The 11,898-nt window shown below is 62.8% G+C and overlaps 2 protein-coding genes across 2 annotated transcripts; both read right to left on the bottom strand.

The window, feature by feature from the left end:
- Nucleotides 1-871: 871 nt before the first annotated feature.
- Nucleotides 872-6,831, bottom strand: FTSJ1 (FtsJ RNA 2'-O-methyltransferase 1; the record flags this gene model as incomplete). Its single annotated transcript, XM_057426002.1, has 8 exons — nt 6,711-6,831; nt 5,785-5,854; nt 4,459-4,555; nt 3,193-3,271; nt 3,070-3,122; nt 2,110-2,163; nt 1,919-2,021; nt 872-949 (listed from the first exon to the last, which is right to left on the bottom strand). Coding segments are annotated over exons 1-8 (655 nt in total), but the record flags the coding sequence as incomplete, so codon positions are not given.
- Nucleotides 6,832-8,134: 1,303 nt separating this feature from the next.
- On the bottom strand, nt 8,135-10,969 carry PLP2 (proteolipid protein 2; the record flags this gene model as incomplete). Its single annotated transcript, XM_057426001.1, has 4 exons — nt 8,135-8,173; nt 8,781-8,868; nt 9,627-9,722; nt 10,780-10,969. Coding segments are annotated over 4 exons (394 nt in total), but the record flags the coding sequence as incomplete, so codon positions are not given.
- Nucleotides 10,970-11,898: the final 929 nt, after the last annotated feature.

Genomic DNA, 11,898 nt, shown 5'->3' with positions numbered 1-11,898 from the left:
GGCCAGGTCTGGGGGGGGGGGGGGGAAGAGGGAATGGGGACCCCAACCCCCCCCTTAGGGACCCCAACCCCCCCCAGGGTCCCCCTTAGGGACCCCCAAGCACCCCCTTTGGGACCCCAAACCTCCCCCTTGGGGACCCCCCTTTGGGACCCCCAAACCCCCCCTTTGGGACCCCCAACCCCCCCCTTAGGAACCCCAACCCCCCCCAGGGTCCCCCTTAGGGACCCCCAAGCACCCCCTTTGGGACCCCAAACCTCCCCCTTGGGGACCCCCCTTTGTGACCCCACCCCCCCCTTGTGACCCCAACCCCCCCCCTTAGGGACCCCCCCTTTGTGACCCCCAACCCCCCCTTAGGGACCCCACCCCCCCTTGTGACCCCAACCCCCCCCTTAGGGACCCCCCTTTGGACCCCCAACCCCCCCCTTTGTGACCCCCAAACCCCCCATTTGTGACCCCCAACCCCCCCCTTTGTGACCCCCCCTTTGTGACCCCCAAGTCCCCCTTTGTGACCCCCCTTTGTGACCCCAATCCCCCCCTTTGTGACCCCAAACCCCCCCTTAGGGACCCCCCTTTGTGACCCCACCCCCCCCCCCTTTGTGACCCCCAACCCCCCCCTTAGGGACCCCCCCTTTGTGACCCACAACCCCCCACTTTGTGACCCCACCCCCCCTTGTGACCCCCAAGTCCCCCTTTGTGACCCCCCCTTTGTGACCACAATCCCCCCCTTTGTGACCCCCAACCCCCCCTTAGGGACCCCCCCTTTGTGACCCCCAAGTCCCCCTTTGTGACCCCCCCTTTGTGACCCCAATCCCCCCCTTGTGACCCCCAACCCCCTCCCATTGGGGCCCCCCCAGATCAGGTCCCCCCGTACCCCCATCAAGCAATGGGCTCTCCATGCTGGGCACGAAGCCCTCGGGGGGGCTGTAACCGCGGCAAACCACAAAGGCCTCTAGAAAGGGGGGGACAAAGGGGGTGGGGGGCCCCATAATGGGGGGGTCATCGTAAACTGGGGGTCCCCTTAAAGTGGGGGGGTCCCCATAAGCCATAATAGGGGTGTCCCCATAATGGGGGTGTCCACGTAGCCCATAATGGGGGTCTGCATAGGCCATAATGGGGGTTCCCCTTAAGCCATAATAGGGGGCTGCATAAGCCACAATGGGGGGGTCCCCATAGGCCATAATGGGGGGTCCCCATAATGGGGGGGTTCCCCATAATGGGGGTTCCCCATAAGCCATAATGGGGGGGTTCCCCATAATGGGGGTTCCCCATGGGCCATAATGGAGGAGTTCCCCATATTGGGGGCTCCCCATAGGCCATAATGGGGGGGTCCCCATAATGGGGGTTCCCCATAGGCCATAATGGGGGGGTCCCCATAGGCCATAATGGGGGTGTCCCCATAATGGGGGTTCCCCATAGGCCATAATGGGGGGGTCCCCATAGGCAATAATGGGGGCTCCCCATAGGCCATAATGGGGGGGTTCCCCATAAGCCATAATGGGGGGGTTCCCTTAGGCCGTAATGGGGGGGTCCCCATAGGCCATAATGGGGGTGTCCCCATAATGGGGGTTCCCCATAGGCCATAATGGGGGGCTCCCCATAGGCCATAATGGGGGGGTCCCTATAGGCAATAATGGGGGCTCCCCATAGGCCATAATGGGGGGGTTCCCCATAAGCCATAATGGGGGGGTTCCCCATAATGGGGGGTTCCCCATAGGCCATAACGGGGAGTCCCCATAGGCCACAATGGGGGTCCCCATAGGCCATAATGGGGGGTTCCCCATAATGGGGGTCCCCATAGGCCATAATGGGGGGTTCCCCATAAACCATAATGGGGGTCCCCATACCGGTGTTCCCCATACCGGGGGTCCCCATAATGGGGGTCCCCATAATGGGGGTCCCCATACCGGGGGTCCCTCACCGATGCTGGAGTTGCGGCTGCTGCGGGGCTTGGCGCAGGTGACGCTGGGGAAGAAGAGGCGCAGCTGGGCATAGAGCAGGGTCACGTCCTTGCCCCGGAAGATCTGGGGGGGGGGGGGGTCTGGGTGTCAGGGACCCCCCCACCCCCCATTAACATGGGGGGGACCCCCTCCCCCCTCCCCATAGACTCACTTTAGCCACAAAGGTGCCCCCCTTCTTCAAGACGTGCGTGGTGATGGTGAGAGCCTAAAGGGGGGGCCCATGGGGTTGCTAAAGCGGGGGGTCCCCATGGGGTTATGGGGATGCTAAAGGGGGGAAGGGGGGGGCCCATGGGGTTGCTAAAGCGGGGGGTCCCCATGGGGTTATGGGGATGCTAAAGGGGGGAAGGGGGGGGCCCATGGGGTTGCTAAAAGGGGGGGGGGGGTCCCCATGGGGTTATGGGGATGCTAAAGGGGGGAAGGGGGGGGCCCATGGGGTTGCTAAAGGGGGGGGGGGGTCCCCATGGGGTTATGGGGATGCCAAAGGGGGGGGAAGGGGGTGCCCACGGGGTTGCTAAAGGGGGGGTTTGGGGGGGGGGCCCATGGGGTTATGGGGATGCTAAAGGGGGGGTTTGAGGGGGGAATAAGGGGGGGGTCCTCATGGGGTAATGGGGATGCTAAAATGGGGGGGAATAAGAGGGGGTGTCCCCATGGGGTTATGGGGATGCTAAAGGGGGTTGGGGGGGGAATAAGGGGGGTGTCATTGGGGTTATGGGGATACTAAAGTGGGGGTTGAGGGGGGAATAAGGGGGGGAAATAAGGGGGGGCCCTCATGGGGTTATGGGGATGCTAAAAGGGGGGGGGTTGGGGGGTTATTTGGGGGGGGAATAAGGGGGGGTCCCCATGGGGTTATGGGGAATTCTAAAGGGGGGAGGTTGAGGGGGGTTATTTGGGGGGGCGCCCATGGGGTTATGGGGATGCTAAAGGGGGGGGATTGGGGGGTCCCAATGGGGTTACGGGGATGCCAAAGGGGGGTGGGGGGGTCCCCATGGGGTTATGGGGATGCCAAAGGGGGGTGGGGGGGTCCCCATGGGGTTATGGGGATGCCAAAGGGGGGTGGGGGGGTCTCCATGGGGTTATGGGGATGCCAAAGGGGGGGGGTTAAGGCACTCACAGCCAATAGGAGCTGAGCCTGGATGTACTCGTCCAGGTCATGGAGCCCTGTCACTGATGGGGGGGGATATTGGGGTTCGGGGGGGTGCACTTTGATACCCCCCCCCCCCCCCCCATTACTCACCATCAGGGGCCCCATCGCAGACCACCAGGTCAGCCGAGTGCCCCTCGAAGTGTCGCTGGATCTGCTGCACTGTGGAGGCCTGGGGGCAGTGGGGGCGATGGGGCAATGGGGGGCAATGGGGCAATGGGGGGCAATGGGGCAATGGGGGGCAATGGGGGAATGGGGGTGATGGGGCAGTGGGGGTGATGGGGGCAATGGGGTGTTGGGGGGGCAATGGGGGTGATGGGGGAAATGGGGGTGATGGGGGGGCAATGGGGGGCAATGGGGGTGATGGGGGTAATGGGGGTGATGGGGCAATGGGGGCAATGGGGTGTTGGGGGGGCAATGGGGGTGATGGGGGGGCAATGGGGGTGATGGGGGAAATGTGGGTGATGGGGGAATGGGGTTGGGGGGTCTTTGGGCGGTCTATAAGTGGCTATGGGGCATCTATGGGGTATCTGAAATATCTATGGTGTGTTTATAGGGGTCTATGAGGTGCCTATGGGCTGTCTATGGGGTGTCCATGGGTTGTCTATGGGGTGTCTATGGGGTACCTATGGGGTGGCTATGAGGTATCTATGGGGTGTCTATGGGGTGTCTGTGGGGTGTCTATGGGGTATCTATGGGGTGTCTGTGGGGTGTCTATGGGGTGTGTATAAGGTATCTATGGGGTGTCTATGGGGTGTCTGGGGGGTGTCTATGGGGGTGTCTATGGGGTGTGTGTGTGGTGTATATGGGGTGTGTATGGGGTGTGTATGGGGTGTCTATGGGGGGGTCTATGGGGTGTCTGTGTGGTGTCTATGGGGTGTCTATGGGGTGTCTATGGGGTGTCTGTGTGGTGTCTATGGGGTGTCTATGGGGTGTCTGTGTGGTGTCTATGGGGTGTCTATGGGGTGTCTGTGTGGTGTCTATGGGGTGTCTGTGTGGTGTCTATGGGGTGTCTATGGGGTGTCTATGCGGTGTCTTTGGGGTGTCTATGGGGGGGTCTATGGGGTGTCTGTGTGGTGTCTATGCGGTGTCTATGGGGTGTCTATGGGGGGTCTATGGGGTGTCTATGCGGTGTCTTTGGGGTGTCTATAGGGGGGTCTATGGGGTGTCTATGGGGTGTCTGTGTGGTGTCTATGGGGTGTCTATGGTGTGTCTGTGCGGTGTCTATGGGGTGTCTATGGGGTGTCTGTGTGGTGTCTATGGGGTGTCTATGGGGTGTCTATGCGGTGTCTATGCGGTGTCTTTGGGGTGTCTATGGGGTGTCTATGGGGTGTCAGGGTGCCGGGCGCCGCTCCCCACCTTGGTGATGTCCCCTTGGATCTGCAGCACCCCCGGCAGCGGCGCCATGGCCTGGAGGTCCACGGCCACCACCTGCGGCGGGCCCTCTGCGGAGCCCCTGGGGGGCAGGATACGACCCCCTCATTGCCCCCCATGACCCCCTCACTGCCCCCCATGACCCCCTCATTGCCCCCCATGACCCCCTCATTGCCCCCATGACCCCCTCATTGCCCCCCATGACCCCCTCATTGCCCCCTTGACCCCCTCATTGCCCCCCATGACCCCCTCATTGCCCCCCATGACCCCTCATTGCCCCCCATGACCCCCTCATTGCCCCCCATGACCCCTCATTGCCCCCCATGACCCCCTCATTGCCCCCATGACCCCCTCATTGCCCCCCATGCCCCCCTCACTGCCCCCCATGCCCCCTCATTGCCCCCTTGACCCCCTCATTGCCCCCCATGACCCCCTCATTGCCCCCCATGACCCCTCATTGCCCCCCATGACCCCCTCATTGCCCCCCATGACCCCTCATTGCCCCCCATGACCCCCTCATTGCCCCCCATGACCCCCTCATTGCCCCCCATGACCCCCTCACTGCCCCCCATGACCCCCTCATTGCCCCCTTGACCCCCTCATTGCCCCCCATGACCCCCTCATTGCCCCCCATGACCCCTCATTGCCCCCCATGACCCCCTCATTGCCCCCCATGACCCCCTCATTGCCCCCCATGACCCCCTCACTGCCCCCCATGACCCCCTCATTGCCCCCCATGACCCCCTCATTGCCCCCTTGACCCCCTCATTGCCCCCCATGACCCCCTCATTGCCCCCCATGACCCCTCATTGCCCCCCATGACCCCCTCATTGCCCCCCATGACCCCTCATTGCCCCCCATGACCCCCTCATTGCCCCCCATGACCCCCTCATTGCCCCCTTGACCCCCTCAGTGCCCCCCCTGACCCCCTCATTGCCCCCCATGACCCCTCATTGCCCCCCATGACCCCCTCATTGCCCCCCATGACCCCTCATTGCCCCCCATGACCCCCTCATTGCCCCCCATGACCCCCTCATTGCCCCCCATGACCCCCTCACTGCCCCCCATGACCCCCTCATTGCCCCCTTGACCCCCTCATTGCCCCCCATGACCCCCTCATTGCCCCCATGACCCCCTCACTGCCCCCCATGACCCCCTCATTGCCCCCCCATAGCCCCCCCTCATTGCCCCCAATAGACCCACTCATTGACCCCCTCATTTCCCCCCATAGCCCCCCATAACCCCCCCCATAGCCCCCCATAACCCCCCCGTCATAGCCCCCCTCATTGCCCCCCATAGCCCCCTCCCCACCTCAGGTTGCGGCTCAGGACCTGGCTCCAGCTCCCCGGTGCCGCGCAGAGATCGACGGCGCGATGGACCCCTGGGAGAGAGCATCCCAGAGCATCCCAATGCATCCCAGTGCATCCCAGAGCATCCCAATGCATCCCAGTGCATCCCAATGCATCCCAGTGCATCCCAATGCATCCCAGAGCATCCCAATGCATCCCAGTGCATCCCAATGGATCCCAGTGCATCCCAGTGCATCCCAGAGCATCCCAATGGATCCCAGTGCATCCCAATGGATCCCAGTGCATCCCAGTGCATCCCAGAGCATCCCAATGCATCCCAATGCATCCCAGTGCATCCCAGTGCATCCCAGAGCATCCCAATGCATCCCAATGCATCCCAGTGCATCCCAATGGATCCCAATGCATCCCAGAGCATCCCAATGCATCCCAATGCATCCCAATGCATCCCAGTGCATCCCAGTGCATCCCAATGCATCCCAGTGCATCCCAGTGCATCCCAGAGCATCCCAATGCATCCCAGTGCATCCCAATGGATCCCAGTGCATCCCAGAGCATCCCAATGGATCCCAGTGCATCCCAGAGCATCCCAGAGCATCCCAGTGCATCCCAGAGCATCCCAATGGATCCCAGTGCATCCCAATGCATCCCAGTGCATCCCAATGGATCCCAGTGCATCCCAATGGATCCCAGCGCATCCCAGTGCATCCCAGTGCATCCCAATGGATCCCAGTGCATCCCAATGCATCCCAGTGCATCCCAATGGATCCCAGTGCATCCCAGAGCATCCCAGTGCATCCCAGTGCTTCCCAGTGCATCCCAATGGATCCCAGTGCATCCCAGAGCATCCCAGTGCATCCCAGAGCATCCCAGTGCATCCCAGTGGATCCCAGTCCCTCCCAGTCCCCCCCAGTCCCCCCATTGCCTCACCCTGGAAGAGCTGGAAGCGCTGCTCCAGCTGCAGGAGCTTGAAGGCGCTGCGGGCTCGCCAGCCCTGCTCCTTGGCCAGCCGGTAATAGATGTCCCGCTTGTCCTTGGACGAGCGCCCCATAGCGCTGCAGCCGGGGCGCCCTGCGGCCATAGGGCGCCATGGGGAGCAACGGCACCCAGTGCCCCCAGGGCGGACCCACAAGTGGTTGGTGCTGCCCCCCCCCCCCCCCCCCCATGGTGTTTATCTAGGTCCTACAGTAAATAAACCCCTTCTTTATGTGGGGCGCCATGGGGAACAACGGCACCCAGTGCCCCCAGGGCGGACCCACAAGTGGTTGATGCTGCCCCCCCCCCCCATGGTGTTTATCTAGGTCCTACAGTAAATAAACCCCTTCTTTATGTGGGGCGCCATGGGGAACAACGGCACCCAGTGCCCCCAGGGCGGACCCACAAGTGGTTGATGCTGCCCCCCCCCCCCCCCCATGGTGTTTAGCTGTAGGTCCTACAGTAAATAAACCCCTTCTTTATGTGGGGTGCCATAGAGAACAATGGCACCCACAGCACCCATTGCCCCCAGAGCGGCCCCACAAGTGGTTGATGCTGCCCCCCCCATGGTGTTTATCTAGGTCCTACAGTAAATAAACCCCTTCTTTATGTGGGGTGCCATAGAGAACAACGGCACCCACAGCACCCATTGCCCCCAGGGCGGACCCACAAGTGGTTGATGCTGCCCCCCCCCATGGTGTTTATTTGTAGGTCCTACACTAAACAGAGGGTCCCCGCCCCCCACCGTTCCCAAGCGTTGTTGCGTTCATAACGCCCGCTCTAATTATAGCGCCTATAATAAACGCTCGCCTCCTCACTGCGCATGCGCGCTCCTCCGCAGACCCCCCCATCAGCGCTGTGAGACCTCGCGCATGCGCACAACCCACAACCACCCCCCCCTTCACACACACCGGACGCTCCCCCCACATCCCCCCTCCCCCCCCGAAACCGAGCGTTACCGGTAACGGCGGCTTCGCGGCGACAAGAACCGGAGACACCGGAAACGGAGCCGGTGGAGGGGGGGATGACGGGGGACGGGAGGAACGGACACGGAAGCGACGGGAGCCGCGGGAGCCGCTGAGGCGAGCGGCGGGGAGCAGCGCGCATGCGCCGGACGTCGCGACGTAACGGGACGTCCGGCGCGCGCCGCGGTGCATGCTGGGAGTTGTAGTCCGCGGCCTATAGCGACCGTATCGCAGCCCGTATCGCGACACGAGCGGTAACGACTTGACCAAAAAACCGCTTTATTTCCCCAAATATCGCCCCCCCCCGGCGGGGGAGGGGGGACGGAAAAGGCACTTGCGATGAGGGGGGGGAAGGAGGAGACTCCCCCCCATAAGTTAAGGCCGAGCCCCTCCGTGGGGGGGGTGGGGGTCAGTGGGGGTGGGGGTGGGGCGGTCAGGCTCCATCCGGGGACTCTGGGGAAGGACATGGGGGGGAGGGGTTAGGAACCACATTGCCCCCATAGGGCACCCCCCCATTGCCCTCTATTGAACCCCAGTACCGCCATTGCCACCCCATTGTCCCCCATTGCTCCCAATACCCCCATAGGGCATCCCCCTATTGCCCCCCATTGCGCCTCATTACCCCCCATTGTCCCCTATTTCCCCCATTGTCTCCCACTGTCCCACATCGCCCCCCATTTCCCCCCCATTGTCCCCATTGCCCCCTCATTGCCCCCCTTGCTCCCCATTGTCCCCCCATTGTCCCCATTGCCCCCCCAGTCCCCCATTGTCCCCGCTGCCCCCCATTGTCCCCATTGCCCCCCATTATCCCCCATTGCCCCCATTATCCCCCAGTGCCCCCATTGTCCCCATTGTCCCCCATTGCCCCCATTGCCCCCCATTGTCCCCATTGTCCCCCATTGCCCCCATTGTCCCCATTATCCCCCATTGCCCCCCCATTCCCCCCATTGCCCCCCATTGTCCCCCCATTGTCCCCATTGCCCCCCATTCCCCCCCATTGTCCCCATTGCCCCCCATTGTCCCCACTGCCCCCCATTGCCCCCATTGTTCCCATCCCCACCAGTAGGGGTCGCGGTGGGGCCCTGCCGCGTCGGCAGCGTGATGTAAGCATCGTATCCCAGCAGGAGCCCGGCCAGGAGCCCGAAGACCTGGGGGGAGAGGGGGGGGAGGGGATCAGAGACCCCCCAACCCCCCCCATAACCCCAAACCCCTCCCCCATAACCCCTGACCCCCCCTCCCCCCATAACCCCCAACCCCTCCCCCATAACCCCTGACCCCTCCAACAACCCCCAAGCCCCTCCCCCATAACCCCTGACCCCCCTCCCCCCATAACCCCAAACCCCTCCCCCATAACCCCTGACCCCCCCCTCCCCCCATAACCCCAAACCCCTCCCCCATAACCCCTGACCCCCCCCTCCCCCCATAACCCCCAAACCCCTCCCCCATAACCCCTGACCCCCCCCTCCCCCCATAACCCCCAAACCCCTCCCCCATAACCCCTGACCCCCCCCTCCCCCCATAACCCCCAACCCCCTCCCCCATAACCCCTGACCCCTCCCCCATAAACCCCAACCCCTCCCCCCCCCCCCCCCCCCCATAACCCCCAACCCCTCCCCCATAACCCCTGACCCCCCCTCCCCCCATAAACCCCAACCCCTCCCCATAACCCCTGACCCCCCTCCCCCCCCATAACCCCCAAACCCCTCCCCCATAACCCCTGACCCCCCCCCCCCCCATAACCCCCAACCCCTCCCCCATAACCCCTGACCCCCCCTCCCCCCATAAACCCCAACCCCTCCCCCATAACCCCTGACCCCCCCCTCCCCCCATAACCCCCAAACCCCTCCCCCATAACCCCTGACCCCCCCCTCCCCCCATAACCCCCAACCCCTCCCCCATCTCTGACCCCCGCCGCGGTGCCGGCGCCGTCGCGGTGCCCGATGATGACGATGAGGGAGGTGATGAGGAAGAGCAGGGCCCCGACCACGCAGCGGATGAAGTCCTGGGTATGGGGGGGGAGAGGCCGAGTGACCCCCAAGTGCTCTCCAGAGACCCCCAAGTGCCCCCCAGAGACCCACAAGTGCTCTCCAGAGACCCACAAGTGCTCTCCAGAGACCCCCAAGTGCCCCCCAGAGACCCACAAGTGCTCTCCAGAGACCCCCAAGTGCCCCCCAGAGACCCACAAGTGCTCTCCAGAGGCCCCCAAGTGCCCCCCAGAGACCCACAAGTGCTCTCCAGAGACCCCCAAGTGCCCCCCAGAGACCCACAAGTGCTCTCCAGAGACTCCCAAGTGCTCTCCAGAGACCCACAAGTGATCCCATAGACCCCCAAGTGCCCACCACAGCCCCCCAAGTACCCCTCCATAGACCCCCAAGTGCCCACCATAAACCCCCAAGTACCCCCCACAGCCCCCCAAGTACCCCTCCATAGACCCCCAAGTACCCCCGATAAACCCCCAATTGCCCCACCATAGACCCCAAAGTGCCCCCCCACAGCCCCCCAAGTACCCCCCAATAGACCCCCAAGTGCCCCCCACAGACCCCCAAGGGCCCACCCCAGACCCCCAATGGCCCCCCTAAGTACACCCCCAACCCCCCCCCATAGACCCCCAAGTACTCACCCATAGACCCCCCAGGTGCTCCCAAGTACCCTGGTAAGTGCCCCCCCATAGACCCCCAAGGTCGTCCCCCCCCCCAGATCCCCAATGACCCCCCCAAAGTACCCCCCCAACCCCCCAGACCCCCAAGTGCCCCCCCCAGACCCCCAAGTGCCCCCCCCAGACCCCCAAGTGCCCCCCCATGACCCCCAGGTACCCCCCCAGACCCCCAAGTGCCCCCCCCAGACCCCCAAGTGCTCCCCCCCAGACCCCCAAGTGCCCCCCCCAGACCCCCAAGTGCCCCCCCCAGACCCCCAAGTGCCCCCCCATGACCCCCAGGTACCCCCCCAGACCCCCAAGTGCCCCCCCCAGACCCCCAAGTGCCCCCCCCAGACCCCCAAGTGCCCCCCCCAGACCCCCAAGTGCCCCCCCCAGACCCCCAAGTGCCCCCCCCGTGGCTCACGGTCCAGCCCCAGTGCACGAGGCGCAGGCGGGGGGGCAGGCGGCAGCCCCACACCAGCAGCAGCAGCAGCGCCAGCACCAACTGCGCCAGCGCCAGCCCCGAGTAACCGGGGGAGCGCGAGGCCCCGAAGCACACGAGGGCCAGGACGCACAGGGCCTGCGGGACAGCGCAGGGGACCCGGTGGGGACACCTATAGGGACCTATAGAGATACCTATAGGGGCACCTATAGAGACACCTATAGAGATACCAATAGGGGCACCTATAGGGACACCTATAGGGATACCTATAGGGGCACCTATAGAGACACCTATAGAGATACCAATAGGGGCACCTATAGGGACACCTATAGGGGTACCTATAGGGACACCTATAGGGATACCTATAGGGGCACCTATAGAGACACCTATAGAGATACCTATAGGGGCACCTATAGAGACACCTATAGAGATACCAATAGGGGCACCTATAGGGACACCTATAGGGATACCTATAGGGGCACCTATAGAGACACCTATAGAGATACCAATAGGGGCACCTATAGGGACACCTATAGGGGTACCTATAGGGACACCTATAGACACCTCCAGAGATGCCCATAGGGATACCTATAGAGATACGTTTAGAGATACCTATAGGGACCTAGGGACACCTATAGAGGTACCTATAGAGATACCTATAGAGATATCTATAGGGACACCTACAGGGTTACGTATAGAGATATCTATAGGGATTTAGGGACACCTATAGAGGTACCTATAGGGACACCTATGGACACCTATAGGGGCACCTATAGAGATATCCATACAGACACCTATAGAGGTATCTATAGGGACCTAGGGATACCTATAGAGAGACCTATAGGAATCTATAGACACCTATGGACACCTATAGGGACACCTATGGAGATATTTATAGGGACCTAGGGACACCTATAGAGACCTATAGGGGCACCTACAGGCACACCTATGGACACCTATGGGCATCTATAGAGATACCTATAGGGACATCTATAGACAGCTATGGACACCTGTAGGGACACCTATACAGATACCTATGGACACTTATAGGGCCCCCACCGGTCCCCCCTCCCCAACGTCCCCTATTGCCCCTTTAACGCT

Source organism: Pezoporus wallicus, unplaced genomic scaffold, assembly GCF_028554395.1.
Source record: "Pezoporus wallicus isolate ANWC-B61680 ecotype Strahan unplaced genomic scaffold, APGP_CSIRO_Pwel_v1 contig_9432, whole genome shotgun sequence".
Lineage (NCBI taxonomy): Eukaryota > Metazoa > Chordata > Aves > Psittaciformes > Psittacidae > Pezoporus > Pezoporus wallicus.
This window is presented reverse-complemented; position numbering and strand designations above follow the sequence as displayed.